This window comes from Fusarium phalaenopsidis (assembly GCF_050370095.1).
Source record: "Fusarium phalaenopsidis strain FUZ10S chromosome Unknown contig_32292, whole genome shotgun sequence".
Classification (NCBI taxonomy): Eukaryota; Fungi; Ascomycota; class Sordariomycetes; order Hypocreales; family Nectriaceae; genus Fusarium; species Fusarium phalaenopsidis.
The window spans coordinates 822,889-841,737 of record NW_028145410.1 but is presented as its reverse complement, the minus strand read 5'-3'; the positions used below and the strand labels follow the sequence as shown (position 1 = coordinate 841,737).

At 50.1% G+C, this 18,849-nt stretch overlaps 6 protein-coding genes across 6 annotated transcripts; 4 read left to right on the top strand and 2 right to left on the bottom strand.

Annotated features, from left to right (window-relative positions):
• Nucleotides 1–1,835: 1,835 nt before the first annotated feature.
• On the top strand, nt 1,836–4,155 carry LRP88_04576 (uncharacterized protein; the record flags this gene model as incomplete). Its single annotated transcript, XM_083241148.1, has 3 exons — nt 1,836–1,911; nt 1,961–3,759; nt 3,808–4,155. 3 exons carry the CDS (start codon nt 1,836–1,838, stop codon nt 4,153–4,155), a joined length of 2,223 nt encoding a protein of 740 aa, XP_083102296.1.
• Nucleotides 4,156–4,380: 225 nt separating this feature from the next.
• On the top strand, nt 4,381–4,956 carry LRP88_04575 (2EXR domain-containing protein; the record flags this gene model as incomplete). Its single annotated transcript, XM_083241147.1, has 1 exon — nt 4,381–4,956. The coding sequence occupies one exon, from the start codon at nt 4,381–4,383 to the stop codon at nt 4,954–4,956; it is 576 nt and encodes a 191-aa protein (XP_083102295.1).
• A 987-nt stretch (nt 4,957–5,943) lies between these two features.
• Nucleotides 5,944–7,560, bottom strand: LRP88_04574 (protein kinase family protein; the record flags this gene model as incomplete). Its single annotated transcript, XM_083241146.1, has 2 exons — nt 5,944–6,954; nt 7,006–7,560. 2 exons carry the CDS (start codon nt 7,558–7,560, stop codon nt 5,944–5,946), a joined length of 1,566 nt encoding a protein of 521 aa, XP_083102294.1.
• Nucleotides 7,561–9,353: 1,793 nt separating this feature from the next.
• Nucleotides 9,354–13,523, top strand: LRP88_04573 (HET domain-containing protein kinase; the record flags this gene model as incomplete). Its single annotated transcript, XM_083241145.1, has 6 exons — nt 9,354–9,902; nt 9,957–11,006; nt 11,592–11,934; nt 11,992–12,763; nt 12,816–13,343; nt 13,505–13,523. The coding sequence occupies 6 exons, from the start codon at nt 9,354–9,356 to the stop codon at nt 13,521–13,523; spliced, it is 3,261 nt and encodes a 1,086-aa protein (XP_083102293.1).
• A 638-nt stretch (nt 13,524–14,161) lies between these two features.
• Nucleotides 14,162–14,963, bottom strand: LRP88_04572 (uncharacterized protein; the record flags this gene model as incomplete). The annotated part of the gene is made up of 2 exons (XM_083241144.1): nt 14,162–14,888; nt 14,941–14,963. The coding sequence occupies 2 exons, from the start codon at nt 14,961–14,963 to the stop codon at nt 14,162–14,164; spliced, it is 750 nt and encodes a 249-aa protein (XP_083102292.1).
• A 1,847-nt stretch (nt 14,964–16,810) lies between these two features.
• Nucleotides 16,811–18,527, top strand: LRP88_04571 (amino acid/polyamine transporter I; the record flags this gene model as incomplete). Its single annotated transcript, XM_083241143.1, has 4 exons — nt 16,811–16,883; nt 16,975–17,365; nt 17,428–18,325; nt 18,381–18,527. The coding sequence occupies 4 exons, from the start codon at nt 16,811–16,813 to the stop codon at nt 18,525–18,527; spliced, it is 1,509 nt and encodes a 502-aa protein (XP_083102291.1).
• Nucleotides 18,528–18,849: the final 322 nt, after the last annotated feature.

Sequence of the window (18,849 nt, the reverse complement as noted above, 5' to 3'; positions counted from 1 at the left end):
GAAGAGGGAAAGGGTTTCGAGTTGCCTTGAATGCAATCAGACGTTTTGATCCGGTAAAACTCGACAGCTAAGGAGAGCAGTCCTGCATAGAAACTGTCAGGGGTGGCTGGTCTTTGAATTGTGGGGTGTAACTGACCGACTAGCTGGAGAAAAGTCCACATAAATATAGTGTTCCGCCCAGGATCGTTGAAATAGGTTTGGGACATCATGACAGTCACTGGAGCGATAATAATGCCGACAGAGCAGAGCTGAAAGGCGCCAAAGATGTCCATATCAACCGCATCTAGAAAGATCAGCAACTCGATAAACTCGGCCACATTGGGGGATATATCTCACGGGGATTATGGAGTGCTGCAAGGACAATGCCATGAAAAGCAGCAACCGCTGGCAAAACCAATGCTGCGGCTAAACAAGGAGTCACGAGCCAGTCTTTTCCTCTCGCAGCAAGACAAGTCGCGATGAGGACGTAGTAACTGTGCAGTCGAGGCGCAGTACCGGTTAGCAGTTTGCCAATATCATGCGTGTTTGCGGCACAAATGTCAAGACTTACAGAATTCTAGTACCAAAGCCGTATTGGCCCGACACAGGCCAAGCACAGATTACTTGCAACGGATCGTCATCCGAAGCGTCAATAGGTAACGGCGGCATGTTGAGATGCCACTTGCATGGTTCGTTTTTGCGTGAGCACTGCCACAGCTCTCGGTGATGAAATTAGGAAAGGTTAGAAGCGGCAGTGGGACACGTGCATGACATGGCAAGCAAGAGAGTGGAAATAAAGCTCCTTTTCATTTTCGGCAAGAGGTCGCGTGAGCATTCCCTCGGTGTCCATCCGTACTCTGGAGCCTGGTTTGGGTATTTGCACTTCTGGTATCGCTTAAATTCAGCTGAGTGAACATAGCCACACAGTTTGTAGCTAATTGGGCGAGAGGCTGGCAAATCTGGGAGAACACAAACGGTCGTTGTGTAGGCTACCTACTTGGTGAAGGAAAAGAGAGTGCTTTCTACTTACTTCTCAAGTAGAGGTACCAACCAGGCTATCATATCTCGGTCAAAAAAGGCTACATAAGGCCAGGGGGTGGAGGCTTCAGGGCAACTGAACAGAAATAATACAACGGTAACACAACTGAACAGGCTATCACACCACCCTGGACACTTGCAACCGGGTCGAGAAAAAAGAGAGACGCTTAGATAAACCCTTTAGTTTATCCTCCCCTAAAGATAATAGATAGAGTATAGTAAGAGTAAGTAAAGAAGCTCTAAAGTTTTACGTTTGTTATGATATATCTTTAGGTAATTATTATGCTCGCGAGGGGCCAGGCAACTAATTCTATTGATGTTCTGGTGTCTCGTTTATTTCTGGACCCGCGTGACTCGTTATGTGGCCAAGGACAGCCTGCTTTGACTGTGACACCACTTCGTGCAATTTCAGTGCTTTGATAGGGTAGAGGTGCATGTTTAGGCATCAACAGGTGTACCATGCTTAAGCGAGGTAGTTGAATCATTGTTGAAAGCCGAGCTTTGTTTGCCTCGAGCCAGGTACAATGAAAGCTTAGCTTTTCTTCTAGTGAAAGTGAAGCCATCGATACTATCCAATACAAACGAGATGAATAAGGGCATTCTAAGCCCTTATACAAATGCAACCCTCAACAACCAACAACCTTGCAAACAATAGATGTGCCTTTTGTATGACGATGTGCTGAGAATTAGCTCAGCCTAAAGCGAGGAGTGGGGTCGTACTGGGTGCGGGGCTTGCAGCCCAGAATTTGTCGTGTCGTGATAAAGAAGAAAGATGCCACCCTCAGGGAATGAACGCGTATTCCCCTCAAAGTGAAACAATGTCTGGCCTGGTTGACACAAGTGCCATCGGGCAATGGCGAGCTATCGTGACCCTGATCGCCTTTGTTATCGCCAGTAAGTATGCCCTCACAGACTGGGTACTGCTTACTGACGCCTAGTGTAGATATCATCGTGCTATTTCCATTCCACGTTCCTCTCTACGTGCCGAGGCCTGTCGTCAGGCTGTTTCTTGGGTCACTCGTCAGGCTGCGGATAATTCCCTCACGGCTTCGCTATGAGATCCTCGAGGATGCTCATGATGTAAACGAATCTACTAGTGACTCCAACGGCGCCAACAAGAAGAAATTTTCAAAGCATTTTGTCTGCTTTGAGTTCCCTCTTAATTTCATCACTGCTCCATTGATCGCGGACCTTTTCCTACTAGCTATTTCTGCCATTGGGCGCCGAGAAGTCCACGATGGTACCATTGGCGCCAACAACATCAACCCTCTTGACATCATGGTCTTCTTCATCACTCTGGCTTACATAGCCATTTCTATCGATGCTTCAGGTCTCATTCGATGGCTCGCCTTCAAGGTGTTGCAATGGGGTGGCGAGATTGGTCACAAGCTCTTCTTCTACCTCTACGCATTCTTCTTCGTCCTGGGCAGTTTTGTCGGCAACGATCCTATCATCTTATCGGGGACGGCGTTTCTCGCCTACATGACGCGCGCCTCCAAGAATATCGAAAATCCTAGAGCGTGGATTCATACACAGTTCGCTGTCGCCAATATCGCGTCCGCCATTCTTGTGTCTTCGAACCCGACCAATCTGGTCCTTGCCGGAGCCTTCAAGATCAAGTTTATCGAATACACTGCCAACATGATCGTCCCAGTCATCGTCACGGGCCTTATTTTGTTTCCATTCCTTCTCTACGTTGTCTTTGCGGACGAGTCCCTTATCCCATCTTCAATCGAGATGCACACACTGCCCAACGGGGTTGGAACCGGAGACCCTGTTAACCCGAATATTCCATACGTGCGTCGTCAAGCAGAAGAGCGGGGCAACACGGCAGAGGGCAGCCAGCCGGGTGTTCCTCTTGAAGAGATCATGAATCCCTTCTTGGACAAAAAGGGTGCAACATTTGGCGCGGTCATAATGGCCGCCACACTCATCACCCTCCTCGCGATCAACGCTGCAAGTGCTAAGAACAATGAGCATCATGTCTTTTGGGTCACTTTGCCTGCGGCGTTTGTCATGTTGTGCTGGGACCTTGCTTTCGGGTGGTTTCATCGAGAAGAGACGCGCCAGACAGCAGCCAATTATCGGGGGATGATTGAGCGTGCACGGCAAGAGAGAAGAATCGAGGAAGCAGCTCCAGCTAGTAGACAGTCCACGCTCCTCAACGATGGCACAGCAAGCAGTCATCCCTCAAGGGGCACAGAGACAGCTGAGGGCATCACTCTTACGGACCTATCAGCCGAGAATACTCCGGATGCGCCATGCCCGGTTCCCAAGGTGCTTCTATCCGGAACTGGCGACAATAGTCCTGTCACGATATCGGGGTCTCCCCAGTCACCGATACCAGCGGCCAAGCCTCATGGTAATAATCCCTCATCTGGCGGATCAAGCAATCCCGGACCTGAGCCCTTGTCACAACTGCCCGGTCCCATGAAGAAGATGCTGCATGATGAATCCTGGCAGATCGGTTCACAACAAGAAGAGGAGCGGCCCAACTTATTGTCATACTCTTCTACCGCGCACGAGTGGCTTCAAGAAACATTCCCTACTGTCATGGCGGTCATGTCACATCTACCGTTTGCTTTGGTTCCCTTTGCCTTCGCTATGTTTGTTCTTGTTCAGGCCTTGGTCAGCACGGGGTGGGTAGAACTTTTCTCAGTAGGTTGGTATCACTGGTCAAACAAGACTGGCACGGTTGGTAGTATTGGAGGAATGGGATTCATATCTGTGATCCTATGCAATGTAAGCTTCTGGTAGACGATGGATTGGACCGTTGACTTACGCAAATAGTTTTCGGGGACCAACATTGGCACCACGATTCTGTTATCCCGCATCATCCAAGCATGGCAGAAAATCCATGAACGAAACGGGACCACAATCAGTGATAGAACCTTCTGGGCCACTGTTTACAGCATGGCTCTTGGCGTCAACTACGGAGCTTTCAGCACAGCCTTTAGCGCATCATTGGCTGGCCTTCTCTGGCGGGACATTCTCGCTCGGAAGCACATACATGTTCAGAACCATGAGTTTGCCCGTGTCAACTTCCCCATCATTGCAATATCCATGACTGTGGGATGCCTTGTGCTGGTTGGGGAAATTTACATCACGAGGGACAGTTCACCATACGATCCAGGATAAGAATCGTGCATTTGTTCAAAGCTACATTACATTGAAGCGACGGCTTTTGTCGGGGTTAACGGTATCTTGAACTCAGTTTCGACGACGTCGCCAATCTAATGTTGACGACGTCTTGTCTTTTGTATTAGCGACGCCTTCTCTCCAGACATGTCTCGCCAGTTATATATCGACCCCTCTCCATCCCCAACTGCACAATTCTTCACAATCTATCACACCTACGCCATCATGTCTCTTGTTGTAAGCAGCAACCTGGGAATCCTCAACCCTGCGTCTGGCTCCAAGGCGACCGATTCCTTTCACCACTTTAATCGGCTCCCTCCCGAGGTCCGTCAGATCATTTGGGGGTTTGAGCTCAACCATGAGCGCTTATTGCACGTCGAAGCCCACCCTCAAGCGGACGAGGATGACAACGAGAGGCCATACAAGATCATCTTGACAGAGTGTCAGCCGATCAGCAAGCTGGCCCTTGTTTGTTCTGAATCGCGAGCCGTCACTCACCGCTTCTATCGGGTTCAGCTGCCTTGCCTATATCGTTGGAGGGGCAAGCAGGACGCAAAGGGGACGCTCTACTTTAATCCTGAGCTCGATACCTTAGAAATCCGGGGCAGATTCTTTGCCAACTTCGTCGAGGACCTCTGGGTTCAGGATCCCCGCAATGTCGGACTTATCAATCTCGCACTGAGCAAAGAGAACTTAATTGTCCCGCTGGATAGAGCGATGGACTACTCTCTTGAGAGGGTCCTATCTCGGCTCGAGCGTGTTGTGTTCCTGTACCGTGGGGGACTCGAGCGCATGTTTTGAGTGAGTGAAGATTTGTGCCTTTTCATCTTCGCAGGCTAACAGAGGGCCCTAGACGGCGACCCCAGGATCACTGACCGTAAGGAACACTCCGAGGTCTATCGTTCTCGCCCCATCATGGCAGCTGTCCCTAAGTTTGATCGCCTCCCAGGTGATCCTAGATCATCTATCGAAAACTGTCTGAAGAGCGTATATTTGGACAGCTTTGACCCGCGGAAGTTCATCTATCGCTGGTTTAGGCTGTTGAGAAGGCACATGGTCCAGCATGATCACGAGGTTGAATACAGCTTCATGATAGCTTTTGGAGGGCGGCATTACGGCTGCTCCCCTAGGAAAGGTATTGTTGCGGTTGACCAAGGATGGAAAGGACACAGACTGAATGCAAGTGAAGGAGAACTCAACCCCGAAATAGCCAACCGAGACGCCGCTCTGAGTTGGGTTCGAAGAAAAGACGAGAAATGGAGGCAAAACTTGCGGGATTCCCGCAAGAAAGAGGAGGAAGAGGTTATTGAGCAACTCCCCCATGAGCTCGAGCTGCCGATTCGGCCAGCCATAGGGTTCTGGCTTTTCCCAATCGAGGCCCTTGGTCCCGTGCCGACCATTCCTCCCTCGCCAGCCCGGATCCCAAGAATTCCTTGGGGTGAGGTATCAGTCCCAGATCGGAAACCAGACCAGAAGATAGATCTGTCAGGGCATAAACCCCAGCTTTGTCTGTCATATCTTCCGTGACATTCAGGGGGTCAAGGTGCATTTCCAGGCATCGCTTGTATCCAGGGAGGACGGAGCACATCAAATGTCTCGGAAACGGAGGGGTAGTAGTATTTGAGGAGTTAATTAAAAGAGACTAAAAATATGCTACAGGAATACACTAGCCTTCCAACGACCAGGGCCTCACTTGGCGTTTGAGACTGTGCGCAAGATGTGTTAAGGGCCCAAGTATTTGGGTAGCTGGGTTCATTCTTGGCTAAAGAGAAGAGAAGAACAGTATCTTCACATCGTTTCTGAATCCCTTTGCTGATAAGTAGCGTCTGGTGTCGTTGCTGGTTCTTGTCTGAAGATTGCTGGAACTTCTGAAGGGGCATCGACGTTATTGACCCACGGTGTTTGTCCTACGGTGCATCGTTCAACGAGCTTGTGAAGCACCTTGGTGATCTCGGCAGCTTCGAGGCGACTCTGTGGGTTGATCAAGAGTAGTTTTGAATCGACGAGATTGATGAGCTCCTCCAACGCGGTGCCTGTAACCCGCGCATCCTCGCACAGCAGCTTGATGACCTCGTCGACATTCGGATGTCTTTCCATCTTCTCCCACCACTCCGTCCTTCGGCCTTCAGAGGCGGGATCAGGATTCTTGGAACGATAGAAGCTATGCCACAGTGAATCCCGTGACGAGTGGAAACCGTCAAGTGCGCGCTGATCATAGAGTAGCCAGATTACGAATTCCAAGATGACACACCCCAACGACCAGCAGTCGTACTTGCGCGACCTCGGTGCATTGATCGGGCCACTAGCTTCAGGGCCTTCATAAGCTCGAGTCGACGCAGTTGTAACTGTCTCCATCTGGCGTTGATCTGTTGCCTTTTTGTGCACTCTGGATACCCCCAGGTCGGCAATCTTGAGGATACCCCCATCTTTCTCGAAATGGAGTATGTTGGATGGTTTAAGGTCTCCGTGACGGCAGTTCACGGCGTGGAGGTCTCTCAAGCCGGATGCGAGACCAGCCAATTGTGTGATGGACCAAACGAAAATGGGCAGTTCTCGGTCATGTTTGCATTTCCAGAATTGGTTGAGGTCTCCGTGTTCAGCCCATGGGAAGATGATGCAATGGATCCCCTCACAAGTAGCCAGATGTTTGATTAGGTGTTTATTATCGATGTCTTTGATCTTGTCCAGATTTCCTTTCTCTTGTTGGTAAGTCTCGTCGCTTTGAGATTTGGGGGCCTGAGGGAAAGGTTCGTCAGGGAAATGTTTGACCGCAATGCGGCGTGGCTTCACTCCCTCCTCCTTGGAGTTGATGTTAGCGAGGATAAGAAACTCAATGACATGAAAACTTACCCGTGAGAGAATCTCAGCAGAGAATACCCGGCTGAATTCTGTGTTTCCCCTATTCTCACAGTTGGACAACTCGAGGGCGCATTTATCATCCATCTTGATATGAACGGAATAACCCTCTTTGAGGTTCAAGACGGAGGCCAGGACTATCCACTGCTTTTCTTGGAATAAGGTTATGACAGCTTCTTCCCAGCCTGGAAACATGAAAGGCTTTCCGTGGCGGGTTTGCAATGCAGGCTTTTTGGCGAGGGGGAGGTCATCATCCGTGAGGGCATTCGTAATGAGAGCTTTAAGGGACCTCTCATTGAGTTGGCCAATGATGGCGAGCACAGCAATCAGTTTTCTGGCCTGTAGGAGTTTGGTCTCGACGCCGCGGTTGAAGAACAGTAAGCGCAGCCAGCTCCAGGTCGACCGAAGGTCAGACTTGACTCTGGGCAGCGTTACGATCTCTAAGAGCGTCTGCTCGGGGATGTAGTGATTGTCTGTGACGATGCACTTGCGCGTTGCGTTCTTGAGATCCTGGAACAAGGATCGATGGGTTTGTGCCAAGGCTGGCATATTCGTCATTTGATTGGATAAAGACAATTGTAGGTGCGTGAGGGGGAAATTGAACTGCTCGGAAATCAATGGCAATGAACAAGATTGGTTTCGAATTGTGATGAGGCCAGACTCTATCGAGCTGCATGCGAGTGGAATGATATTGAAGTGTTCGTGCACGATGGCAGTGGAAGATTCACACACAAGCACAGTTTCATCCACGGCAAACACTGTCCCCTGGAGGCCTGGGGGGCCTCAAATGACAGGAAGACAGCCTTACTTTCAACTCACGATGGTGGTGTGATGACAGGCAGCTGTGCCAAGCCTTGGCCGGTGAGGCATATTTGCAGATATGCGCGAACCAGGCCTCCCCAGATGCGGCCTTTCTAGATTTGAGGCCCCCCAATGGCTCGGAATTGGGCCGCTTTTTCAATGTCAGCTTCTGGATGGGGATGCTCAGTAGACGTATCGAACCCATCGAGGTAAAATCTCAAGGCTGAACGATCCACTGATCTAGATCTTGTAATTCCTGACAGGCACCTGGTCATTGTGCCAGTGGATACAAATATGCCGAACTCGTGGGGCGCTCTGCGAGCACTTACGCGTACCTACAGTAGACTAGAATCCAGGAACCGGGTCGCTGGCTAAGTCCACTGATTGCTGTGCGTCATGTCTCAAACGGGTGCGGCTTGCTGAGTGCCCATCCGTAAATCATCAATCCAACATGCCAAGATAGATTGGGGATGTTGTAGTCTACGCCATCCTTCAAGCCACCGAATAAGACAGGCAGAAAGGGCAACTTGATAACTTTCTAGGCTGAACGGGGACAAGAGCAGAGTGGAAGCTGTAAGCGAGACCCCAAGGCTGCACTTTGGAGCCCAGCTGTTTCTCATCAGGGTGTGAGTGGATGGAATCAGACCATACCTGTCACGAGAGTTGCGATATGCAAGCCACCAGAGTTGAGGGTGACGTTGGTTGTATCGACTGAATTCGTCGTCCTGCACGTTATTGGACCTTGCCACACCCTCCAATGTGATTCAACTCAAAGATGGGCAGAAGATGAGCAAATGCCAACCCAAGCGCACCCTCCATGACGACCTTCTGGGTGGCAGCTTTCGCCCTGTTTACTAGTAAGTGCTAAGAAAAAAATCCCAAAATGGACATCCGACACACCTCATGCCTTGACCGGCCATGCCCGACAACATACATGAGAAAACGAGACACCATGACAGACACTATAGCCTGTTTTCCTCAATGATGATTAAGAGGGTATAATAAAAATTTGAAGAAAAAAAAAGAAAAAGGGAAAAATGCATATCATTACGCTTCTTAGGATAAGTTTGTGTGATTTTACTAGATTTTATCTAGTTTATTCGATGATAGTTTTTGCCCTTTTTGCGGATTGCTGCATGTAACCTCTGCCGATCTTCTTGAGCATGCAGTCATCCTGAGAAGACTGCAGGTCGGTAAACCCATTGAAGATTTGGATTGGGCGTTGCAATAAGAATGCGTGTTGCCTCCCTGCAAGATGAGGTGTCAATGCCACCTGTACCGCTTACCATTTGGCCATGGCTCGCATGTTGAGGCTCTGCTGTTGCTTTCGTATCGGCCCGAGGGAGAAAAAGAGACCCTCCACCATTGCCGAGTCCTTTACGACACAAGAGACATATGGCAGTAGTGTCTCGGGGAAGAACGAAGTTCAACATTTTGAAGAGTCTATTTCTCCTATTTCACCTGAATCGGCCTCTCAGCCCAGCTACTTGACACGCATATCATCACGCATCCGTCTCTCAGCCCAGTTTGTGTCATTCATGATGGCCACGGAAGAGGAAATGATCGCATCTCTCAAAGGGAGGATTTGGGGAAACATGGTGCACGAAAAAGATCACATTCATCGTTTCTTTCCCGAGTCCGGCTGGGAAGGGCTGCTGCAACGTAACGAAGTCAAAGCCACTCTGAAGAAATGCCAGAAGGATCCGCCACCACCAAACCTAGTCGACTTCATTCTAAACAAGGCTTCCAAGATCTTTGCCATCCTCATCGCCATGAGACAGCCAGAGAGCATCCTCACATTCTACAAGAATGACTTTGGGCAGGAAAACCTCCCCGTCGAGTCGGGGTGTGTTGAGCAGATGCTCAAGGGGGATGGGTGGGAGAGTGATAGCATCTCAGACTTTTGCGACAAGCAGTGGTGGTTCACATCGCCGACATTCACTAAAGACAAGTTCAGATATGAGTTTGTCAAGTGCTGTCACCTTCCATTCACTACGGCTGACAAAGGAAGAAGTCTCGGGGCTTCAAACTACAGCACTGTCGAGGAGAGGAGCATCCACGTCGACCATATCGAGCTTTTAGCGAGTCAGGTATGTGCTTGAAATCGATGCCCTGAGATAAAATTTTTACTGATGAGAAATAAGAACCCTGCAAAGGATAAGTCTGGAAACCCACGCGTCGCCGTCAAAACGCTTCTCAGCTTGGAGCAAGACCCAGCCGACCGAGAAGCCAAAGTGCTTGAGATGATGAGAGAGCTCGAAACCGACCACATGATCAAAGCGATAGCCTACTATAAATACGACGACAAGCATCATTTCATGTTCCCCTGGGCAGAACATGGTAATCTCTGGGAGTTCTGGACCAAGGGCCTAGGCCCCAGCCTGGAGAAGCTCTATGTCATCTGGATGTTCAAGCAGCTCAAAGGACTAGCCGATGCCATCGAGCGGTTGCACAATCAAAAGACCTGTCGTCACGGAGATCTGAAACCCGAGAACATTCTATGCTTTTCTCAAGACACCAGCGACGGCAGTTCAACTCCTGGGGTAAGAATGGTTATTACTGACGTTGGATTAGCCAAGGACCACGCAGAACGGACACGGTTCCGACAGGCCACAAATACCAAGGTCTCAACTAAAAGGTACTCAGCCCCAGAGATGGACGTCTATCCCGACGCACCACTTTCCAGACGTTTCGATATTTGGAGCATGGGCTGCATTCTCCTCGAGTTTGTGATATGGATTCTCTACGGCGGAGAAGAGCTTATTCAATGCACTGAAACCCTTATTATCGCCTTTTACAAGGTGAAGAGGGACGAAGGTGAAAGGGTCATCTCGGTTGGAATCGAACCGACCGTTCAGGGATGGATTTCATCCATCCGCAAGGACTGGCGATGTGCCAGCGGGACTGCTCTTGAACGACTTCTTAATCTCATTACCGACAAGCTCTTGGTTGTTAACGTCCAGGACCCCATCGATTCACCCGTTTTGATCGAACCATTCGAGCAATCGAAACCTCGCACCTACGCTAGAGGGATGAGAGAGGGGTTGGAAGGCATTGTCACCGACTTGGAAACAGGTAAAATCAACGCCGTCGGGGAGAGGCCGTCGATCGACGCACCGGAGCGCCAAGGACCGTCTCATTTCGCGTCGATAACCCAAGGTGGGCTGCTCGCACCAGGGCGCTACCGTACTCGGGTAAGATCCCTAATGTTCAAACTTCAACGAGCGAGCATGGTTATATGCTAACAGAGAGTTCCCTTGAAGAACGTGCGTGTCCAACAGCAATACACTTCGCAAGTTGCTGGTAGCTAACCTGGGATCTTTAATCGGAAAGGAAGTAAGTCGATTTTCCCCATTGAGTTGCTTGGTGTTAACTCGATGCTAAATCTATGGTTTACAGTATGTGAGCAATCTTGCGCTAATCAGGCCGAAATGATGACAACAGAGCAAGCTAATGGATCATGCTGCCAATTAGACAGTGCGTTGATTAATCTACCTTGACTTAAGTTCGAAAATAATGTGTGCTCATTCATTTCTTCCGTACCTAGTTTGTGAGCTCCTTCTGAGCCCGAGAGCCCCTCTGCTACTGGAACTTTGGTCTGACCTCATTCATAGACCGTATGTGTGGGCCTAAGTTCCAAGAAACTTCAGTCATCCTGTCAGTTAATTACCAAAATCAGGACAAAACTGACACATCGACTTCTTTAGCCTGTGAGTGGCCCACTGATCTCAAGCCAATAGCATGTCTGTCGTCCGTCCGGCTTGGCTAAGTGCCCTTAGCTCACCGACAACTGGATTTACACCCCCGACGATGCTTTTGACGTTCCCTTTCTTGATTCTTTGGTCTTGGCTTCTGTTATTCTGCAGGTGGACCGGCCTGCACTTTGTCGCCGGTGTAGCAGTCTCTCTCTTTGGTCCACTGAGTGCCACTTCACGGATTCTCGAAGCGGTCTTGATGCCAAAGCCCAGAACGAGCACTGTCAACTCTGCAAGCTTCTGTCTTACTGCATTAGAGACCGGCGATGCTCTCTTAGAGATCCGGTCCATTTTGCTCGCGCGGGGTCATACCTCACAGTTGATGATGGCCAGGGACAACCTGTCCTTAATCTCTGCACTGTACCAGGTTCGTGTTTTAACCCTCGTTTTCTATATGGGTTCGTTGAGGGCTCACTTCAAGTAGGGTCCAGAGTCAAGCCATTGAAGAACGTTCAAACTGGTTTCTCGAAGCTCCCAGAGGCTGGGAGCGAAGCTCACTTTAGAGTGTTGAGTGAGTGGATTCGCAGTTGCGATAGTACCCATCACTGCGTGCCCAAGCAACGCGATTTCATACCATCACGGCTTCTTCACATCAGTCGTCTGGACTCTGGTGTAGTGAGACTGGTGGAGAAAGATGGCGGACTGAACCAGCCCGTCAAATACGTGGCCTTGTCTCATCGCTGGGGTTCATCTGACCAGAACGGACGATTTTGCACCACATCTACCAACATCCAGGGGCTGAAGGATGGCTTCAAAACATCGCATCTCCCGAAAACCTTTCGTGATGCCGTTTCTGTGACCCAGGGGCTCGGGCTAGAGTACCTATGGATCGACTCTGCCTGCATCGTCCAGGACGACGCTAAAGACTGGCACATCGAATCCAAGCTCATGGAGCAGGTCTTTAGCTCGGCATACTGCACTCTTGCTGCAAGCTGCGCCTCTGGGACAAATGACGGATTTCTCAAGGCGCGACCTGAGAGACGATGCATCCCCATGACCTTCGGCGACGCAACATACTATGCGTGTGAGAACATCGACGACTTCGGAACCCACGTTGATCAGAGCGAGCTCAACCAGAGAGGTTGGGTCATGCAGGAGAGAGCTTTATCACGACGAACGATCTATTTTGTGGAGAATCAGTCCTACTGGGAATGTGGTGGCGGCGTCCGATGCGAGACAATGACCAAGATGAACAAGTATGCACTCGAAGCACAGTCGCTCTGTCCCATTACTGACCCGAGATCGCAGTCGCAAAGCCTCATTCCTTGGTGATGCCAACTTTCCCCACTCGGCCGAGAAGTACGTCAAGGGGTTGAAGATTGAGTTCTTCCAGGATCTCTATGTTCGCTACTCCAAGTTGGCACTCTCCTTCGCCTTTGATCGGCCAATCGCCATCAGAGGTCTCGAGAATAGGCTTCTCAACACTTTCAACACCACTGGAGGGTACGGAGTATTGGACCGCTACTTTCACCGGTCCTTGCTCTGGAAGCGTGGTGGAGAGACATTGCACCGTATTCCAAACACGCGTGGTGAGCCTGTTCCTTCTTGGTCGTGGATGGCCTATGACGGGGCCATTGACTACGTGTCTGCTCCTGGTGGAAAGGTTTCGTGGTTCAGTAATATTAAGTCTCCCTTTTCTCGAACCCCAAATGAGTCGAGCCATTATGAAGATGAAACTCTTGCACTGAAGGCACCAGTTTGGAGCGTCATCAACAACCCTCCCGACGAGTCCATCTTCCTTGACGAGCCAGCCCGAGTCTTGACACAGCCTATGGAGTGTGTTGTGTTAGGTAGCGGCAGCCAAATCTCTGCGGGAGACTGTCAGAGACATTGGGTCATTTTGGTCAATTGTATCTCCAATGCCGATGGCTCTGGTAGCCAAGTATATGAGAGGGTTGGAGTTGCTATGCTTGAAGCACACCATCTTGATTTTCAAGTCCTGGAAAGAGAGATTAGGGTCCAATGATGGTTTAGCTGGCCTTTCCCTTATCTTATTCGCTGTATGGGTATGGAGAGGGAAGGTGGTTTCATAGTGTATGTAGGAAAAGCCGTCTTTGGACTTGTAACGCTTGGTCAAGACGCCCAGAGATCCAAGAAGGTGGTAGGACCACATGTGCTAATAACCCTACACTTAACAGTTTCTAGTTATGTCATACTTTCATGGTGTGGAATGGTGTCGTTGTCCCTCAGAGTCAATGTGTTCTTTGTTATAGTCGAAGCCCGGCCCTTGATGGGTTAACTGAGCCAGAGGATCGTCCCTCAGAGCATCCTGAAGACGCTTGAGAACGACGACGCCTCTGCCTTCACCTCTGCCATGGCCGTTCGCTCGGGCGCCAAGTGTGAAGCGCTTTTCATCAGGACCGAGGAAGTTGAGCGCTGTCATAGGCATCATGGTGTTGGGTGTAAGGATCATGCCAGCACCAGAACGAGACTGAGTTCTCAACAGTACCCACAAACAAAACTCAATGCTACAAAATGCCTATAAAGGTCACACACTCGTTTCTGTTCCCGTAGAAACCAACGGCTGAGCCGTTAGGCAGACATGAAGCCCGTAAAGGTAGCCAGGGAGAGGGCCGAAGAACGCCGTGCTCAACTCAGTTGATCGCGTTAAGCTGCTCTGAATTTTTGGCAAAATCCCGAAACTCGGCGTGATCACACATTCTCTCCAGTCTGATGATGCAGTAACGCCTAACCAGAGCACGGATCTCTTTGCCAGCAGGATTCTCGCTAGTGGTGTGGTTGTAGACGTACTTTACGAGCTGGGTGATGTCGGTGATCGCATTGCCTGTAAAGGTAATGTTGACGATCGCTATCCAAAGTTTGCGAATGGCGACGTCTCGCAGCTTGGCTATCTTATATCGGTCGGCGAAAATGAAGACGCGAGCGTGGCAGAGAAAGACATCTGCGCACGTGTGAGTTCGGGTGTCGACAACATTATCCGGGCTGAAATCGTGTCCGGAATATCGCTCCTTGAACCTCTGCCAGCAGAAGCTGTTATACACGCCCATGGGAGTTCTCCTGTGGTTTGTGAGGCGAAGCTTCGTCTTGCGCAGAAGACGAGGCTGGGAAACCATGGCTGGGATTTGCCTGAGAGTAGGCTCGACATCATTGTAGTCTCCAGTAAAGGCAAACGCGCAGAAGCGAATGAAGGTGTCGACCTCGACATGTTTCCAAAGAATTGGTCTACCGTCGAATCGACCCTTTTGCTGTCTGATGATGTTTGCAAGAGAGGAAGACTGGGCCGCAACGAGTTCGCTGTGGATATTGAACTCGTCCTTGTTGGGTCCGATGAGGAACTGAACCTTTGGCGAGGCCATGATGCTGAAAGATGTTAGCAGGGATGCAGGAATGGCTCAAGATGGAGTTGGCTTACCTCTGAACGTTGGATGAATCCATTGCGTAGTGTAAGTTGGTTGTAGTAGAAGGATGTAGTGATTGTGTTGGTAGAGCGTTGTGATATCTTGGAGAGAATCAATCGAGTGAAGCTGCTGAGGCAATGGGAAGTTTTGATGTGGGAGAGCAGAGAATTGAAGAGAGAAGGAATGATCCCCAGGTCTTTTTATGGCTCAGTTTTCTCATTGTGAACTCTCTTCTCTGCCAGGCGGCATCTGTTCAAGATGTAAACAACACCAGCACGTCGGGATTCTACAGGGGTCTTTCTGAGATTGGGTTGACCTGCAGGTGCAAGTTGAGAGTTTAAATCCTCAAGGGCTATTGGTTGAGCCACGAGACGCTGGCAATCCGCATATAGGGAGGGGTTTGGGATGCACACGTGAGAGGCTCAGCCTCGATATAACAACTCCCCCGTGTTTCAATCAAACCCAAAAATGTATCGACGGCTGGCTGATGGCTTGCATGTTTGTAAGGGTCTACCAATTACACCGGATCTCGAGAGCCCTATTGCCGTCTGGATGTGCACCATAGCCCTCAGTAGCTGCCTAGTAGTTTTCGACCGTTACAACTGCTGAGACCTGTTGAAGGTATTTGGAGGAAAAGTCACATATGGTTCTAATGGGTAAGCAAGATGGTTAAGCGTTAGATGAGTTGAGAGAGTGGGGATCCATGCGGCGTGTTTTCTCCTCTGGGTTTGCTGATAATGTCACTTGGGCTCTAATAATAAGTCTTTCCAATGAACACTTAAAAACACACGAAGCGTTCAGTCAGCGGACGGAAGAGTTGCAGCATCAAACAATCTCAACTGCCGAGATCTGATCTTACGGCCGCTTTTCTACCTCGGTGACCATCCATCCAGAATACAGGTGGCTTCCGTCCTCATTTTCGCCCTTGAGCTATAGGGTAGTTTGCATGCTTGAGATCGGACCTAACTATCAAGGAATATTTAATCAGCTAGTATGGAACCCATCAAGGAATACCCAGGCAAATAGACCAAGCGATCCCGTCAGATGGTTTAACTAGCCGTCACTGTTGATCAAAACTCTCCATAATCAAATAAATGCCCCTGGGCGGCAGTCCTGGGAGTGTCTACCATCTTCATGGCTTGTCACGTGCTTATCCTGACCCACTCAAGCCATACGCGTATATAAACCAAAACTCTGTGATGATTCCAGACGTCAAGGTCTCGAGCCTACAAGGGGGTCAAACGCTCCAGGGCGCATGCGTCAGTTGGCCCACGGTATCTAACCTCTGAGCCGAAGATAGGTGGTAGCCAGCATCAACTCGCTCTGTCATGACTAGTGATCAGGGATGTTTTCATGACTCTCCCTGTCTGGCTAGTCCAGATGACGATGGTGGATCCACCGCGGAACTGCATCACATTGGCTGGCCACAACCACCACTTCCCTTCCCCTATTTCTGTCGAGGCTACTGATTGCCTCCGTTCGTTGAGTTCATGATCCGCGACCAATGGAACACGTTTGCGCGATCCCCGGATTCGTGCGAGCCCAAGCCTGGCTCCGCTTCCCCATGGGCAGTGGCTTATCTCTGTGCTCGCTTGGTCGACACGATACCACAATCAGATATCCAAGATAAACTTGATGTAGCACAAGGTAAGGCGCGGTGGCTCCGGGAAGTGCTATCTCGGCAGGGTGGCGGGCACGGGAGAGCCGGGATAGTGATGGATGCCTTGGTTCGATACACTGATAGAGATCGTATCCTCTTGCTTATATATATTGACACTAATCTGCGATGCGCCGTCTCGTTCATTATCTTTCCCACTTTCCCTACCTGCCCACCTCTCTACCAGTCACTTCCAGGAAACTCGTTCACACAGCACATTATTCATCATGGCGTTGGGTGGTACGGACACCCCTTCGAAAAAGGACTACCCTCTCGAGGAAGATGCTGCTCTCGGCCGTAGTAAGTCGGTGACAGGTAGGAATTGTCCCTCGACGTGCGAAAAAATCACATTCAAGAAAACCTGTGCTGACTTGAATTGGGCGCACTCCAGTTGGCCACACCCAAGAGCTGCGCAAGAACTTCTCCGTCTTTTCCGTCCTCGGCATCAGCTTCTCCCTCGCGAACTCGTGGTTCGGGATCTCTACGGCCCTCGTCACGGGCATAAACTCTGGCGGCCCTGTTCAGCTCGTTTACGGCATAATCCTCATCACCATCGTGTGCGCCGCCATCGCCGTGTCGCTGTCCGAGTTGGCCTCGGCTATGCCGGATGCCGGCGGACAATACTTTTGGACAAGTCAGCTTGCTAGCAGACGCTATAGTCGGTTCCTATCTTACCTGACTGGGTGGATTGCCTGGGCTGGCTCCCTCTTTACTTGTGCTAGTATTGCCCTGGGGGTTGGAGGCTTGATCATGGGTTGCATCCAGATGGCGCACCCAACCTTGTAAGTACACCCCGGACTTGGCAAGATTGTATTGGAATGGACCTGGCTCTAATACATTACAGAATCATCAAACCATGGATGAATTTTGTCGCTTATCAGGTTGTCAACCTCGTCTGTGCCTTGTTCAACATCTCCAGCACAGCGCTACCAGGAGTCACGTTTTTTACGTTGTGGACTTCGATCATTTCATTCCTCGTCATCATTCTGACGGTTCCCTGCAAAGCTGAAACACATCAATCAGCCAAGTTTGTCTTTTCCCAGTTCGTCAACAACACTGGGTGGCCGAGCGATGGCATTGCATACATAGTTGGGCTGATCAACTGCAACTGGGCGTTTAACGGTCTCGACTGTGCCACACACATGGCTGAGGAGGTTCTCAACCCGGAGAGAACCATTCCCATCGCTATTCTTGGCACGGTGGGAGTCGGTTTCGTGACGGCTTGGCTCTTTGGCATCGCCATGATGTTTAGCATCAAGGACTTTGATGCTGTCAGCAGTACACCGACTGGAGTGCCTATTCTTGAGCTTTTTGATCAGGCGCTGAGCAACAAAGCTGGAGCCATCGTACTATGCTCGTTGATCGTGCTCACCGGCTGTGGATGCCTCATCGCTTCTCACACCTGGCAGGCTCGCCTCTGCTGGTCTTTTGCTCGAGATAACGGCCTGCCTGGCTCCAAGTATCTGAGCCAGGTACAGCCACGTCTTCGTACGCCAATCTGGGCGCACGTGGTAAGCTGCACCATCGTCAGCATCCTCGGTTGCTTGTACCTGGCTTCCTACACTGCCTTCAACAGCATGGTCACGGCATGCGTCGTTCTTCTATACGCATCTTACAGCATTCCAGTGGTTTGTCTCCTCGTCAAAGGACGTTCCAAGTTGAATCACGGTCCTTTCTGGATGGGAAATTTTGGCATGGTCTGTAACTTTGTTCTCCTGCTCTGGCTGGTGTTCTGCACGGTGGTAAGTTGACGATCTTGTCCTCGATCTGGATGTCGGACGCTAACATTATTTGCAGATGTACGCCTTCCCACCTCAGTATCCGGTCCAAGGCGATAACATGAATTACGTCTGTGTCGTTTATGCAATCACCTTTGCTGTTCTTATGGCGTGGTGGTATGTCAGGGCTCGCGTTGATTATCATCCCATTGTCAATGTTCATTGATCAAGTGTGAACCTGTCAAGGTTTAAACGTTGTAACTGTGGTTGGAGCTCTACATTGATAGGTTAATTGATTCTTTGCACCTATGCATAACATTGCTTCTAGAAATGTCCTCCGACGAGGCATAAGACACCCCCAGAACTCGTGTTGCGATTATTAGCAACAAAATAGCATTGAGAGATGTCGCGCCAAACCCAGAAACTCGGCATTGCTTGACTTCAACATTCCAGTCCTCACTTGACAACATCATGGAGATGGGGAACGCTGGAAATGCTCATTTAGACTGAAGTTGTGTCGCAAGAAAACAACAGTAGGCTGGTTCGGA